The sequence below is a fragment of the Pteropus medius genome, unplaced genomic scaffold, assembly GCF_902729225.1.
Source record: "Pteropus medius unplaced genomic scaffold, Ma_sr-lr_union100, whole genome shotgun sequence".
Lineage (NCBI taxonomy): Eukaryota > Metazoa > Chordata > Mammalia > Chiroptera > Pteropodidae > Pteropus > Pteropus medius.
Window position 1 is genome coordinate 13,443,182 of NW_024340699.1, and position 16,433 is coordinate 13,459,614.

The window sequence follows — 16,433 nt, forward strand, 5'->3', positions numbered from 1 at the left end:
AAGACTCTCACCATTTAAGTGCCCGAGGCGAAACTAGGAGATACGGAGTATTCTAGAGTTATAAAAAAAAAAAAAAGTACTGTTGTCATTGTTTAAAAGGAATACTGCTGTATTAGGCTACAATTTGCTTTTAAGTTGCAGGGATAAAAGAGGGAATTGTTTCAAAACTGCAGGAGAAATACCCACAGTACCTGCAGACTCCGCATTGCGAAGGATAACCCAGATCAGGTGTGCAGGGGGCGCGGTGCCGCACATACCCGCAGAGAGCAGGTTCCTTGGGAATTCCACATTTAGCCACTAGAGGGCGAAACACAGGGAAAAAAAAAAAACCATCTGGAGCCCCAGTGCAATCTGGCCGTCCGTCATCAGACCTCACTCTGATGGGTAGTTGAGGAAGGTACCTTAGGAATCAATTTTTATAGATGCATTACTCTCCCAAGGGCAAAGCTGACCAATGTTATGGCCAGAGAGACTCCTGCCAGAACTAGTACCCGGCCAGCTGTCCCAAGCTAAGCACAGAGGGAGGGAGGGTAAAGGGGGGTCGCCATGGTGTAAGCACTTAATGTGCACCAAGCTGTTTGTTTCCCCCACATGCGCTGTTACTTCATGGGAATGCGGCAGCAGGAGTCTGTCTCGGTTCGCAACCGAGGGGAACGAAGCTCATGCTAAACCCAGGGTCCCAGAGCTGGAGTGTGTGAGGAGCCAAGACTTACTCAGGTTCCCACAAATCACTTTCTATTGAATGGAAATCACTGCTCAACCTTTCCAGAAAGTCGGTCAATCTGGTGGCATCTTTGGAAAGGCTGGGCTGTTTCCTCCCAAGGCCTTAAACCTGCAACTTCCTTTTGCCACCTATTTCTCGATCTTCTCTCTTGACCAGACCATAAAGCAGCAGGAAGTGTTAGTAACACTGTGATTGAACAGGACGGGGAACGGACTGGTGGTGTCTGTAAGCAGTTAACGGCCAGCAGCTTTTCAGTTATCACTTAGTGGGCAAATTTAATTTTGCTTTATTTCTCTTCATGCTTACATTAAAAAAAAATTCACACAAATAAAACAGCTCAATAAAAATATTAATTACCTGATAACCTTTATTCAGGAAGTGAGAGTAACTGAAACAGTGCTTCCTAAGGTGTGTCACACGAGGCCTTTGTTTCCGTCGTGCGGGAGGACGCTGCCCTAACCCCACACTCCCACTTAGGCACCTTATTAAGATGTCATCCTGGTTGGGCACAAAACGGTGGTCACATCTTAGACAATTTTATTGTTACTTGGGCAGAATGACAAGAGAAGGCATTGTCACTTAAGTCAGCCGGCGTGCTGAGGTCCCAGATCCTCATCCTGTGCATCTGTGCTCTCCCCGCCAGTGACAAAGCCCTGCTTGAGTTGGACTTACATGCACAAAAACATGTGCGAGACCACCACCCCAGTTTGGGCAGCAAGCAGTCAGTCTGCTTCCTCCACGTTCTCAGAAACTTCCAAAGAGGATGAAAACAGAAACTAAACCAAGACTGAGATGCTGGAAAAGACAGACACCGATACACAGAAGCAAAACCATGAGGCAAGGGAGGAAGCAAACAGAGAGGTAGACAGGAGGTTAAACTATGCAATCACACAGCCAATGGAGAGAGATGTTAAGAGACACACTAGATAAAAATAAAACCCGCCCAGCTCCCTCCTCAAGGTATTTTAATGCAGCAAGCAAAAATACTCCATCCTTCTTGTAGTAAGCACTGTTAGTATTCAACACTTTTAACACTTATGGTGCATCACATAAAAACAAAGTCATATGCTTTTGCATAACTAAAAAAAAAAAATGTAGCAAATCAACCTAATGGCAAAACCAGGAGGAAAAATTCCAAATTTTCCACAAAATATAGTTTTAGAATATTGAGTAGATAATGTTTGCAGCGCTATCTAGAGCTCTTGCTGCCAATTGAAAAACAGAAATCATCCTGACACAGGATATTCCAAAAGCCTAATTCATGAAAAAAAGACAATTTATTCTATGTTTAATAAAATGTTTATTAAGGTGGTAACACAAATCATGCAAGAGCTCAGTAAAAAAAAAAAAAAAGGTAAGAGTATAAGGAATGGTGATTGGTGCTGCCAATTTAAAAAAATGCAAATCATTTTACTACCTGGAAGTGACATGGAAAATCGTTTGATTCTGAGCATGGACATGATTGCGGCCATCTTTTGGAATTGTAAAGTGATAGGTAACTACTTGTGTTCTAGTCCCCTAGGGGTAGAGTCCGATACCCAAAATAATCACAAATGGCCCTCGCATCGCATGCGCAGATGGCAAGCAGCTAGGAACCCCTGCCCACCGACTTCTTCCACACCCATGGGGGGAGGAGGGCAGGCACCTTTGGTGACCTTCAAATGGGACTCCATCGACATTCAGAATCTTACAAAACCGTTAAGACTTGCACATCATCCTTACCAGCCTTAAATGTAGTGTTGTGACGTCCGAGGAAGGATTCCCACATCAGGTGGGAAGAAATTTGAACAGATTTACCAAATCGAACATAGTGTCTCAGATTTCGAACAAACATGACTCATCTTTTGGCAAAAAAATAAAAAATAAATATAGTGGAATGCAGGTTTGATAGACAGAAGAATATGTAATCTACCAACTGTCAAGGAGTACAATTTCATTGCAGACACAAAGAATCAACCATTTCGAAGAATTAAAAAAAAAAAAAAAGGTTTGCACTATTTCTCACAAAATCTTCACTTTTGGAACTACTCCAATTGAGGCTACACACTGAATTTATTAATACAGCATTAAGTTTCTTTGTGTAAAAAAATCTTTGTACATAGTAATAAAAAAAGATAAGGCAAGACGCATTAAACAGAAACCTTCTGGTTCTTTCTCTCTGAGTTCTTCCAGAGCCACTGATGACTATCTGCAACAAAAGAGTTAAGTTTCTGATTTTCCGTATCAAGCATCTTGTGCCTTTGCTGTGGTAAGAATTCTGTCCGAGCACCCTGAAGGACAGATGCTGGTGATGGTCTTTGGCACTTACGCTGGCAGACTGAGCTTCTTTCCCTTGAGTACTAGAATTGGAAAGAGAGGAAGAGAAAACAGAAGGTTACAGATATTGACAAGCATACAGTTCCCTGCTTCTCATTCCCAGAGGTCTGTCACACTCAAGATACTACCTAGTAAGATGCAAGGAAATAAGCTTTGGGCAACCAACACTCATTTGATTTTGGTGTCAATAAACAAAGGCCTCTTAATGATGAAAATTTACTATACACGTACACTAAAATTTTCTTCATGTACTAGATGCCAAAACAACTGTATTTAAGAAATGCAAATTTGATTAGTATTGTCACTAAATTCACAGCAGCTTTTAGCCATCATGACTTTCTACCCCAATCAGCATATATGAAAAAATAACTGTTACAATGTACGGAGATCTATCAAATTTAGAGATCTGTACCTAGCAATTCCGCCACCCAGAATTTTACTGTATAGCAGAGGTTCTTAGCCTGGGGTCTGTGTTTGGGTTTCAGGGGCTTATGAATCCCCTCAAACTAGATGCATAAATTTGTGTGCATATACATAAATGTGCATTTTTCTTCCTCAGCAAGGACCATAGCTTTCACCAGATTTTTTGTGAAATTCACATGTCCTACATTCACATAAATGCAAAAATGTACATTACAAGGATGCTGATTTATGCACTGGATTTCAAAACATATTCAGCAAAAGAGCAGTGACAGCCAGACTACCCATGCATAGGGGGCTGAGTAAACTCCGGTAAGACACATAATGAAATACTACGCCTACTGAAAATTACATAGATTTCTATTTACTGACATGAAAAAATATGAGTGGGCAAAAGAGATTATGGCGCAGCAGGTGTAGTTTCAATCGCGTATCTGTGTGTGCATAGAGAACCATCTGGAATTAGATGTACAGAAACAGTAACGATGATGACTTGAGTGGCGGGATCTCAGGTGACTGCTTCCACAATGAAAACGCGCCATCGTGGAAACACAGTAACGCCACAGCGAGAGGAGACTGACGCCCCGGCCCAGAGTCTGACGGTCACTGAAACGCTCATCTGCAGCCGGTTCTGCTTCACAGAGCTGGTGCCAGGTCAGGAGCGCGCCGGGCTGCGAAGCCCCCAAAACCACACCTGCTGTAGGGACAGAGCAGGCAGGATGCGGAGACGCACCTTTAGTAATGTACAAGTAGAAGAAGTCGCAGTAGAGGATGGTCTGGACGACACCGGCCACCACGGCGATGAGGTCGAAGAAGCCCTCGAAGTAGAAGCGCCAGATCCAGTTGACGAGATAGAGCGCGCGGTAGAGGCCCAGGAAGAACAGGTAGTGAGTGGTGATGGTCTCCGCCTCCCCGGTCTTGCTGATCATGAAGAGCTGCGGGAGGATGGCCACCGACTCAAGGTAGATGGAGAAGGTCCACAGAATCTGGAGGAGAAACACACGCTCTGTCAGAATCCAGTGCCCACCACGGGACCACCGGAGACACGCTTGTCCTCTGTGGGGCAGCGCAGAGAGCGGGAGTCGGGCCATCAGAGCCTGGGACAGTAGAGCTTGGAGTTTTCCTACATCACAGGAACCTAAGCTGCAAATAAGAGGCACGGACGCTCCCAGTGACAAGCCGGATCACCTGGTCTACCTCTTTGACTTTTCACTACCTCGTCTCTCCAACGTCACGGTCTTCCCTGTACGATTTGCCGTGAATCTACATACACGATGCTTCCCCTGGACCAGTTTGTCCCACTCCACATCTAGGGTCCGGGGTCACCCAGCTCTCCGCCAGAGTGGACCCCACACTGATAACCAGGTCCCGCTCCCCGCTCACTGCTATTTCTCCTCACCTGTTGGTCTCTTTTCCTGACTATCCAAATATCCTCACCGATTTTCTTATTCCTTAGGCTTTGAGGGAGTGGTTAAATCAACGATGAGTGCAAGCGGAGTGGTCATTATGCAAACTCCACCCAACATGGTGCCTCATTCACATGGACAACGGGAGGACTCACCAGGAGGACTCGCGAGCAGTCCCCCTGGAGTACACTAAGCCCAGGCACTCCCAGCACCCATTAGATGGCCACGAGAAGCACGGTAACTGAATCGCCCCTGGATGCTAAGGGAAGGACGAGGCACTCAGGAGCAGCCACGGCCCCGCAGACCGCTTTTCCTAAGGTCGAGGGGTGCAGCCGCGCCGCTCAGGGGACTCGCAGACAAGGCGCCGATGTGCGACAGCAGGGTTAGAGCGGGGAGATGATGATGTTCACCAAAACCACAGACGGGCAGGGCACCGTGTCTGGTTCCACAGAGGCCAAGTTTATATTCTAGAGGAGTCAGTAATAAGCTGTCAGCAGATGCCCTGCCACCTGGGGGCTTCGTTCTTGCCCACGATTCATTTACACCAAATTCCTTGACACAGTATATGTTGCACCAGAAGCACAAACCGAAAAAAAAAAAACAGAACCCCACATTATCCACAAACAGGACTATTTCCTTAGGGAACCAGACATGAGCCCTGAAGAAACTCTAACTAACCTCGAGAGGAGAGAACTCATGATTGACAAGAAACGAGAGGCCGCCCACAGGGACCACCAGGAACTCCACGCGGAACGTATCATGATTCCCATCGTACGTTGCCTTGAATTTCATGTAGATCAGGTACACCGTGGCGTAGGAGCAGGCGATGTAGATGAGCTTCAAATGAAAGAAAAAACACGAAGTCATCAGGACCTATCGTTATTCTAATTCCCTTGGCTTTCTACATCACCCCTGTTTTTGTTTAAAATTTAAATATACTAAAATTCACTTTTTGGGGGGGATACAGTCTATGTGTCATATAACCACCACCACAATCAAGACAGAGATCAGCGCTATCACCTGCAAAAAATTCTCTGTTGCTGCCCCTCTGTGGTGAAGCCTTCTGCTGAGGCTTAACCCCTGACAGTCACTGATCTGCCCTTGGTCCCTGCAGTTCTGCCTTTTCTGGAATGTTACATAAATGGAATCGTACAGTATGCCACCTTTAAGACCGGCTTCTTTCAACTGGCATAACGCCTGTGAGACCCGACCATGCTGCTGCGTGTACTGGCACACAGCAGGCTCCTTCTCACTGCAGAGCAGCAGTCCACTGCCTGCTGTGGCACAGTTTGCAGCCACCGGAGGGCTGTTTCCAGCTTGGGGGATGGTGGATACAACTGCTAAGAATTTGCGTACAGGCTTTTGTGTGAACGTAATTTTTCATTTCTCTCAGGGAAGTACCTAGGAGTGGGACTGCTGGATCACATGTTACGTTGAAGTTTAACTTTGTAAGAAACTGCCAAAGAATGTATTTTTAATCCCACTTTAAACTATCAGAATGTAGCTGAAGAAAAAAAATGAATGAAAAGTTCAATGCAGTCAAAAACCAATGAACTTCCTTCCTTCCAACATCATATTTCTAAGCTAGTGCTTCTCTAAAGGTAAACAATGTAACTCATGTTAAACTTCACAAGGATGGTTTTTACTTAAACTGTTACTTTAACACTCACTGAACAGTCAGATTGTTACTATGAAATTTTGTCTGGTAACATAACAAAACCCAAAAGTAAGTGATGATTTGTAAATTGTAAAATGTTGCTGCCGACAATGGAACAATTTCAGCTGCGTAGCAGCAGAGCTGTTCGAGGGCTTACAATTACGTTTTATGTTCCTGCACATCTAAAAGTCAAATACCATATATTCATCTGACCCATAAGCCTGATATTCTGAAATTACACTCACTTTCGGACTGGCAAATTTTAGGCCCAAAAAAACCTCAGAGCAGGTTCAGCCCATGACCAGACACAGGTGGGATGCGGGCCACACTGCCTGGTACTATTTCTTAGGAAAATGACCCTGCGAAACTTAATCGGGGCATCGGGGCAGCGTGTGGGCAAACTCCTGAATAGGAAAATGAAAGCGATCATTGGGCTGTCATATGCTTCAAAGCAAAACAAAACGAAGACACTAAACTGTCCCTGGCACCTCACTGTGACGTTATATTGGCAAATAAATGCTCAACACGTATTCGAATTGTTGGTCATGCCCATATGGCGAAGAAGTACCAAAAAAACCACAAAAACAATCGAGGAAGCTGAGCCTCTTACACTGTCAGAGTTTTCACACCCAAATGTGTGTATACGCGCATATGGATAAAATAATGGATAATCTACATGTATAAACGAAATCTGTGTACAGAGTCCCCACCCAGCAGAGGCACACGGTGGCAGGTTCCCTCCTCAGCGGCCAGCCCAGAGCCTGCCCAGATCAAGTCACCCGCAGGGGTCGCGGCCACTGGGGAAAGCAGCTGCTCTCCTCTCGTCAGAGTTTGGCATTGAAAGCAAAAAGCTAGGCACGCACAAATCTCAGCTCTCATTCCTGATTTTTAGGACACACTTGGAAACTAGACCAAAGCGAGGATTCCTCTGGAAGCTAGGTATCTTGAGGGGTTTCTGACACCTGCAGTTTTAACCGGCCTGGACAAGCAGGGACCTGGGCATTTTTAAGCCAATTTCCTGATTACTAGGCTCCTATCATTTAGTAATGAAGAAAAGAATGATCAAAGGTAGCTCACGTTTGCGTTTTAGTAAAGGCCGCAGACTCAAATATTGTGTTGTCTACTTTGACCTGTGCTGATGAAAATGCTTTTGGACACAAGTGTTGGGGAGTTGTTTTAAATGCCCCACCAAGGGGCTTCAGCTGAAACATTACCTCCTTGGGGGTGCCAACGACCAGGTACCTACGGCAGTGCCCGGCACACAGGTGCTCACTCAGCGCATGAGGGAGGGGGTTAGAAGTCGGGTTCCTGTCACACATTCTGAGAGCCCCCCACTTCCCTGCAGAGCACCTATCACAAACTGCAGCCGCTCGTTCAGTGCTGAGATGACTGGCTTACTCTCCCCAGCGACCAGACTCCTGCTTGTCTTCTGCCCTGCCCTCGATGCTGGGGAAGTGCCCGGTCCTGTGTATGTTCACAAGCATGAGTTCAAGAGTGTGCAAAAGAACCGAGGCTTCTCCAAGCGTGGAGTGCGTACCACCAGTGCTACGCAGATGTCAGGGGTGTGCAAACACTCTGAATTCTCACGGGTGTATGTGTTTTAATGCAGACCAGGAAAAATATAAGAATACCAAACTACCATGGACACTAATGTTTAGGACAAATTAAAAGGTTTAAAAAACATCTTTAGTAACTTATGGCGCAGGTGTTATTTAGGCATGGCAAAATAAAGATGGCACGCATGGCAGAAGTTTAAGAAAGAGGGGCCTGGTGGGAAAAGAAGAAAAGCAGATGCCTCTGCTCAGGCCCTCAGAGCGGCAACACGAGATGCCACAGCGCCTCGGCGCATTCCTCGCTCGGAACTGACCTGCTGGGTTCCCTGGGGAGTCTGTAACTTCCCGCTGCTTGAAAATGTAACAGTTCTCCTCTGTCTTATAGGGTTATCAAGAGCTTTAGAAGTTTACCGTACTCAAAGAGCTTAAGATTAAAAAATTTCTAAGTGCAATGCACTAATTAAACAGATACTGCTTTGAAACCAAAAAAATCCGCTTAATGATAAGAGTTTCCATGGGTCTGTGAATTATGGATGAAATACGTTCCACTGGATGCCATACGATACCTTCATAGATGTGTTATATAATGAAATAAACGACGTAAAAAGATCCAGGTAACGAGTTGTGAAGACCAGTGCAAAGAGAAGCTGGCTTTTTCCAGAAATACCTAAAGAGACAAAAGGGAAATGTTAGGAAAGGCTGGGCCAGCTTTGCGATGCCCGCAGACACTGCCCGCAGACACTACCCGCAGGAAGCGCAGATCTGGAGAGTGGGCGACCGGGCGCCAGAGGCTGATGTCCGGGCTGACTAAGTAAGTACACAAGAGCGGTTTTCATTCTTCTTTCCCGTAATGTTCTAGATCACGCTCCTCTGGCGAGATTCTAACAACTTTTCTCTTACCATAATGGGCTGATTACAGGAAAGTGACTTCATTATGCCACAGCCAATATGCGAGGATGTGTGTTGTTCAAATGAACACTGTATTCCTCAAATATGTCATTAGGGAAGAATAAACTTCAAAAATTCTGAGATGCTTTAGTGTTGTAATTTGTCTGTTCCCTTTAGCTCTCTCCCTTCCATTTCAAACACTCCCTCACGGTGAAAACCTTTCAGATTGGAGCTGGGATCGAATCAGTTGAGATGAGGAACTGGCTTCAGGTAAGAACCTGAGCATCAGGTGGGTAGCGTTACGGCCTCCCAGCTGCCTTCTCTTTGTGAGAGCAGCGTTTACTTGGACTTAAGACTCTTAAAAAATTTCATCTCTTAGATTTGCCACACAACCAACCCCACACCACACAAAAGGGCGGGAACCTGCTACCAGGGCCAGCCTCTGAAAGCAGCATTTTTGTTGTTGTTGTTGTTGATGAACACCTTGAAATGCTCCACCTCCAACCACCACCCAACTCCGGGGCACAGCTGTGGCACATCTCGACCCAGCTGGAGAAGTCCAGGTCACACGCATGTACTGAGCTTTGGCCAAATATTTAACTGTGAACTAGATTTTAAGTGTTGGGGAATTCAGAGAATTCATAAAAGAACTCACTAAATCCTCACACCCTTAGACTTATTAGCTAAGCATGTTATTTAGCAGAAATGTCGCTGTACCCAAATTATGATTATACTCCTACAGAATGTAAAAACTGCATAAAAATATTTTACAAACAATATTTTACTGAACAATTTTGCAGCCTGTTGAAACTAAATGCCTGGATCTAAGAAGGTCACTTTCTGTTTGAATAATTGCCATTCCAGCCTATCCACAAAAACGCCTAAGGAGAAACTGAAGGAAAAGTTGACCAGCCCCCCACCCATCAGTGGTAACCAATTTCAAGCGTTAAAGGTGGAGATGCAGTAAGTCTGCTTCTTTTAGTTTTTCCCCAGTAATGAGGAACTTTACTTTCCTATAGACCCCAAAGAAGAAACAATGAGGCTGCCACTGATATAGAAAACAAGAGAGAAGACAAGACGGGGGACAGGGAGCATGCAGTTCATATCCGATGTTGGCTGGAGCCTTCAGAGATAAATTTCCAGTTAATTTCCTACATGGTTCTTTCCAATATTTTAAATAAAAACTATAAAACACACACAGGCAAATTTGGTTGTAGAGCGTCTATCCTAATGGAACTTTGGAAGCCAGGCCGATTGGAGTTTTGTTCTGATTTTTAGCACTCCGATTCGAGAAATCGGAGACTATCACGTCCCTGTTCCCACTCCCCTTTGCAACCGCTCACACATCATTTCCTCTGGGAAGCCATCTTTAAAGACGTGTCCCTCAGTGCACTTTATTCACTCGGCGGCGAGCACATCATGGGAACCGCTCCATGCGGCTGTGATCCTAGCCCCTATTACAGCACTCGCAACGCGCACTGCGACTACCTGGTTGCCTGTCGCCCCTCTCCCCCAACCCCTGCCAGACGTGGGGTCACCAAAGGCCGGGAACACGTATTATCGGTGCTGAGCCTGGGCCTGACGCACAGCGGGGCTAAGGCGATACTTCGGAATGAACAATTGGACGGAAAGAAAATGGAATTCATCTTTCTTTCATGTCATAGGGTAAATGCTCATTTTTGTGTTATTTTGAGGTCATACTTCCAAAGAGTCTCTAAGTCATGCTGTGTCGCTATGACTGTAAGGTGATGTGCTCTGGGCTTTGCCCTAATTTACTGGCAGTCAGAGGGTGGGAGAGCCCCCTGAGCAGAGCATGGGGCAGAGAGGGACAGGCAGCGTGTGGCCTGGAGCTTGTCCCACAGTGCCGAATCCATGCAGGAAATGCCATGCTGGACATCTGAGGGCACAAGCACAGTCCTACCCCATTCTTCTTGGCCTGGGATTCTGAATAGTAAGTAGCAGCTTTTTCCTTTAAAGCAGAAAAACTGTCCTGTCCTCACAGGAAGGCAGGGGTCCCAGCTGAGGATGGGGCGGGGGGGGGGCAGGACTCTCCCTCAGGGAGACACCTGCTACGAGGCCAGAGGGGCTGCTATCTATCATCAGTTTCTCCTTTTGAGACCGGAAAGTGTGAGGCTAGCAGGTGACAAGTGCTCAAGAATACTCCCTCTAACCGTTCCTGCAACGGCCACCTCAATACCTAGCGCACGAGATATCCACGTGAGGAGTATAATCTGTAAAATGGGAATCGACATTAAACTTAACACCATTCTTGTCTCTTCCCACTGGGCTGAGTTAAGTGTAATAAAAGCCCAACGATACACTCCACTAGATGTTACTTTAAATCTTGCTGCAGGTTAAAGTTGCATTCCTTATATTCCCACTGATTTGTAGCACAGAGCCCTTGACCAAACAGAAAAGCTTCCCACGAATTATCTTTGACCTGCTAACAGCTGGGGTGCAACCAGGCACTGTAAACCAGACTGCCAGGACAATCTGGACAGCGGCATTCAACAAGAGTCCTGGGCGCCGTGCTGCAAGCCACAGTCTCGGTGGATCTGGAACTCTCTAGAGGCCGTGACCCCCAGCAGGCAGCAGCCAGTCAGGAACACTCATACCTGACTCCTGCGACTCAGGCAGAGAGGCTCTGGCGCCAGGGGATCTGAGTTCAACTCAGCCCCTGTGGGCCTGGGCCCATTACGCACTTGGTCCCCTAAACCTCACTTTCTGCATGTGCCAAATGGGGACAAATTATGCCAACTTTGTGGGGCTGTTGGAAAAAGTGCTTTATATACTGTACTTGCCACACTGTAAATGTTTGATAAATGACAGCTCTTACTATAGTGTTTTGCCATTTTTCTTGCTTTCAACAAAATCCATGCTACTTTATTAAAAATTCCACCTGGGCTAAAATATACGGAATAAAAGGCAAAAGGACCTTTTCAATTACCCCTCTGCCTCCATTTTAAGCGCAACTTTCCAGGACTTTTTAAGCCCCTTTTCTACTCATTCTTTTTCATGGCTGCATGGCGTTCCAGTGTGAATATAGCAACATTTGTGCGACCATTTAGGCCATTAATGAACATTGGTTGTCCACAATTTCTGTTCTTACAAATACTGCACGAACATCCCTGCATCTATAAAGTGTTTTGTAGTTATTTAGGTACAACAAACATCTGTATGCCTACACATAGTTTATTCACACATATTACAGTTTCTGTCGCTCAGATTCCCTAGAATTGCTGCTGCAAAATATATGAAACTTTAAGTTTTGGTACTTTGTCAAATTTCCACTTAGAAAGGCTGGGCCAATTTACATTTCACTAACACCAGGTGGGAATGCCCTTTACTTCACACACTGCTTACGTTAGATGTCGTAAACCTCTTTTTTTTCCCCACCCAGTGGGAAAGTGATGGCGTGCACCGCTGTCTGCATATCCAAGTTCCTAACTACTAGTGATGCTGGGCATCCCTTCGTGCTTGACAGGCCTTCTGTCATTCTTCTGTGAACTGTCAACTCTGTCCATTTTTCTGGCAGTTTTTTTTTTATTTGTAGGAGTATTTTATTTTGGATAGTAAGCCTTTGTCATTTAGGTACACTGCAGATTATTTCTCTCAGTTTATTGTCTTTTAACTTTGAGGATATTCTGAATTAATAGTGAATGTGGGGAGATGCATCATCTTGCTTCCTCGCCAGGGCCTATGCAGGACCATGGTTTGAATGTACATTCAGGTCATCTTCCATGTCCCTTGGCAGTCTTCCATGTCCCCTCACAGAGGCCTTCCACATGCTTGTTGGAAAGTCAGGAGCCTTCCCTGGGGTCCTTCCTGCCACTTCAGTTAGGATTGACAGCCTACATGGTTTAATACCCTCTATATTTATCTTTTTACATATCTTACTCTTTCAACTAAATTGCAGCTTTCTTAAGAGCAGAAACTTTAACGGCTACAAGTTGCTGCTCTGAATTGTCTCCCCAGTGCCTCGCACATAGTGGGTGGTCAATAAATGTTTGAGAGCGATGAGTACTCGAAAGACACACACACAAAAAAACAGAGATGACAGCTGCTACAAAGAGGGAGCTGGAATGTCATGCAAAAGCTTTTTGAAGTACCCAATGATGATAAAAGATGAGGTGTTTCCATTTACTTCAAAAATATAAACTGTCCAATTATGACAAATGCAGGGAAACTGGTACATTCCTGTCACATTGGGTAGGATGAAAAGTCCACAACTTACATAACAACAATCTAAGCAAGAGGTGGAGGAGGGAGAGGAGAGACTAGGGCAGGATGGCCGGGACTCGTGGCTCTCAGAAGGATTCCACTAGTAATTTAAGCATAATAGACACAGCGTTATGAATAACTATCAACTACAGGAAAATGTAGACAGGAAGTTCTTCATCTACAAACTCAGGCTTGTTTTCCCAAGGCTATCCAGGTCAGTGTTTAGGACAAGAAAGTGACAACTTCAGCATACTGTGGATCCAGCTGCAATGACTGTTCAGGAATATGAGAATCTCACACTTTATTTGGGCACCTCTCTGTAATGTCAATGGCAGACATAAGAGAATGCCAATTCAAACACAGCTAAACCTAGATCAAGTCCTTTAAGGCAGCCATCCTCAAATTAGACGGTCAGGAAAACAGAATCTCCAGCTTCCTCACTAACCTGCCTCACCCTTGACCCTAAGAGAGAAAAGACCCGTGGTCCTGTAGCTGCAAGCATGTTCAAAACAGGTGCCATATTCCAAAAATGAACCCCAATACCAGTATTTTCAACGTGAGAAACACAACCTGGATGTACACGTCTCCTATTCCAGTTATTTGAGAAACTCATATCAAATTCTCACTCTTTCAAAAGTCTCTAAACAAGTCTATAATTTAGGATGGAAAAACAAAACAGCTCGTCAAATTTAGCATTTCATTTTGAAGAAATGATCTTGGTGATGTTGATTTTTAAAAGGCCAGGAAAATCTCACATATAAGAACTAAAATGATCCTAACTCGGACAATGAGAATAGTTTAATAATACCCTGTAACTACAGGCTAACTGTAGGAATATTAAGATTTTGGAGCAAAAATAAAGATTAAAAATAACATCTCCTGGGTGGGTGGTGGGCAAAATGGGTGAAGGTGGTCTAAAGGTACACATTTCCAGTTATCAGATGAGTCAGTCCTGGAGATGTCGAGTACAGCACGGTGACTACAGTGAACGATACTGTACTGTATACGTGAAAGTTGCTAAGCGAGTAGATCTTAAAAGTTCTCATCGCAGGGAAAACATCTTGAACTATCTGCGGTGATAGATGTTAACAAAACTTACTGTGATTATTATTTTGCACTACATACATCTATCGTTATGTCGTACACCTAAAACTAAAACCATGTCATACATCGATTATCTCTCAATAAAGCAAGAAAAAAAACTTCAGAGTGCCACAAAAAAAATGACCTAAACAATGGGTCTGGTATCAAACGTTTAAACCAAAATTACTTGCACCAAATAGACAGTTGCTCAAGATCCTTAAATCCTAGTTACTGATTGCCTCTGCTTCAACCTCGGCTTTACCACTAACTTTCTCACCTCCCTTAGACTCAGCTTCCCCCTCCACAGAATAGGAACAAGAGCACCCACCTCATAGGATTATTTTATGGACCACATGCCATATAAGGTGTAGGTCACAACCTTGTACACAGCAAGCACTTAAATGTCAACTATCGCAATCACTGCAATTACTTCGCTGTCACTGGAAACCTTATAACTGAACCTCTTAGAACTATGATAGAAATTGAGAGATCACTTTCAAGCCAGACACACTGGTTTCGGTACATGAACTTTGTAACATCCACTTTGATTGCTCAAAGGTCTTTTTTGGTTTTGCTTACTTCCTGGATGGCAGCTATGTTCCAGGGAGACAGGTGAGGCCTGAAGGCAGCAGACATGTGGTGTTACTTTAGATGCGCAAATTTTTAGAAATCAATCGCGTAAATGTAATCTCTGCCACCCAGGTCCTTTAGGACTCCATCTTTTACTGCCTCTGCAAAAATTAAGTTATTGAATTCATCAAAAGTTACTTCGCTGAGGCCATGACACTAAAAATAAGTTTAAGGAAGACATTACATTTAAAGAGATCATTTAAAAATTCGCCATTTTTAAGCTTTTAGGTTTAATAAAATTCACAAGTCCACGGCGATAAGAAATCATCTCACTGCCTGCCAGCAATGCAGGCAGGAAACGTGTACTCCCGAGGAGGGAGTCGCCAACTCACTGGTGACGTGGAGTGAGGAATTACTGGGGACCACACGAGACCTCGGCGGTACCTGCGAGCGCCGCAGATTTAAAGGAACCCGTTATTAGCGGAAGGCACTCGGAGTCTGACTACTGCGTTTCCGAAAGCAGCATGAATTGTCCCAAATTCGCTTAGAGACCTCCCTCCATTCCCTCTTCCGTCGCGGGCGTGACCCTGGACCCGAGTTAGGGTGAAGCGGGCAGAACTCTAAGGACAGGTCGGACCCGACGCCCTAACCTAAAGGCCAGTGCTCGCAGGAGCAGAGTGCGGAGCTGGTGACCTCTCCCCGTGCCCGCCCCACCTACCGGGCTGGCCTGGCTGCCACGTCAGGCCGACCTGGCCGCGGCCCGTGCCATTGATTCGCGGGCTGCCCGCACCTCCGGACCGCTGCCCGGACTCCGGCTCGGCCGCGCGGAGAAGCGCCCACTAAAGCCGGGGTAGGCGGCGCGCCCGCCAGACCCCAGCCCCGTCCAAACTTTCCAAGCAGAACAGAGCCCCGCGCAGCCAGGTTAGCGCCTCCTCTGCGCCGACGGCTCAAGTTCGGGCGCGGACCCAATGCGGAGCGGGGCCCAGCGCCGTGACACCCCCGCGGGCCTGAGCACCCACCCCGCGGGGTGGCAGGCCCCCCAGGGCCCGGCCGCCCGCCCGCCCGGCCGAGGGGGTGTGTCCGGCCAGCGTGGGCCGGCGGGCTGTGGGGCGGCCGACGTCGGCGGGTCCTCCGGGCGACCCGGCCCCGCGCCCGAGCCTTTCCGGGGCCTCGCCCGCCGCTCACCGGCGCAGGAGCGCGTCTTCCAGATCTTCAGCAGCAGGATGACGATGGCCGCCAGGTGGGACAGGTCCCCGGTTAGCCGGAAGATGTTCATGGCGGCGGCGGTCGGCGCAGCGGCCCCGGGGCTCGGCGGCTCAGGCGGCGGTGGCCACTAAAGAGGAAGCGATGAAGATGGCGAGAACGGGCGCGACGTGGCCAGGGACGTGGCCGAACTGCCGGCGCGCGCGCGCGGGGCACTCTGGGAGAGCGGGTCGACGCCAGGCCCCGCCCCCGCCCCGCCCCTTAAAGGGCCCCGCGCGGAGAGCGGGCTCCGCGGCTCCCTGGCTCCGCTCCCGAGTACCCGGACCCCTCAACCGACTTCCCTTTGCTTGGGTTTCCGGTTTCTCCTCGATTTCCTTTAGTTTTTGAAACGG

General features: G+C 46.6%; 1 protein-coding gene across 2 annotated transcripts; it reads right to left on the minus strand.

Annotated features, from left to right (window-relative positions):
- Nucleotides 1-1,073: 1,073 nt before the first annotated feature.
- KDELR2 (KDEL endoplasmic reticulum protein retention receptor 2) lies at nucleotides 1,074-16,252 on the minus strand. 2 transcript variants are annotated; one of them, XM_039880188.1, is made up of 5 exons: nucleotides 16,024-16,246; nucleotides 8,643-8,743; nucleotides 5,545-5,703; nucleotides 4,194-4,446; nucleotides 1,074-3,063 (listed from the first exon to the last, which is right to left on the minus strand). In XM_039880188.1, exons 1-5 carry the CDS (start codon nucleotides 16,112-16,114, stop codon nucleotides 3,029-3,031), a joined length of 639 nt encoding a protein of 212 aa, XP_039736122.1. In that variant the 5' UTR covers nucleotides 16,115-16,246; the 3' UTR covers nucleotides 1,074-3,028. The 2 variants fall into 2 exon arrangements, with proteins under 2 accessions (XP_039736122.1, XP_039736133.1); XM_039880199.1 differs by lacking the exon at nucleotides 4,194-4,446 and having other exon boundaries at nucleotides 16,024-16,252.
- Between the last annotated feature and the right edge of the window lie 181 nt (nucleotides 16,253-16,433).

Excerpts from the sequence above, each read along its gene's own strand:
- KDELR2 (XM_039880188.1), bottom strand. The coding sequence starts at position 16,114 with ATGAACATCTTCCGGCTAACCGGGGACCTGTCCCACCTGGCGGCCATC. Across the intron at positions 8,744-16,023 it reads GAAGACGCGCTCCTGCGCCG|GTATTTCTGGAAAAAGCCAG; the intron begins GTGAGCGGCGGG and ends TTGTCTCTTTAG. Across the intron at positions 3,064-4,193 it reads CTACTTGTACATTACTAAAG|TACTCAAGGGAAAGAAGCTC; the intron begins GTGCGTCTCCGC and ends TTCCAATTCTAG.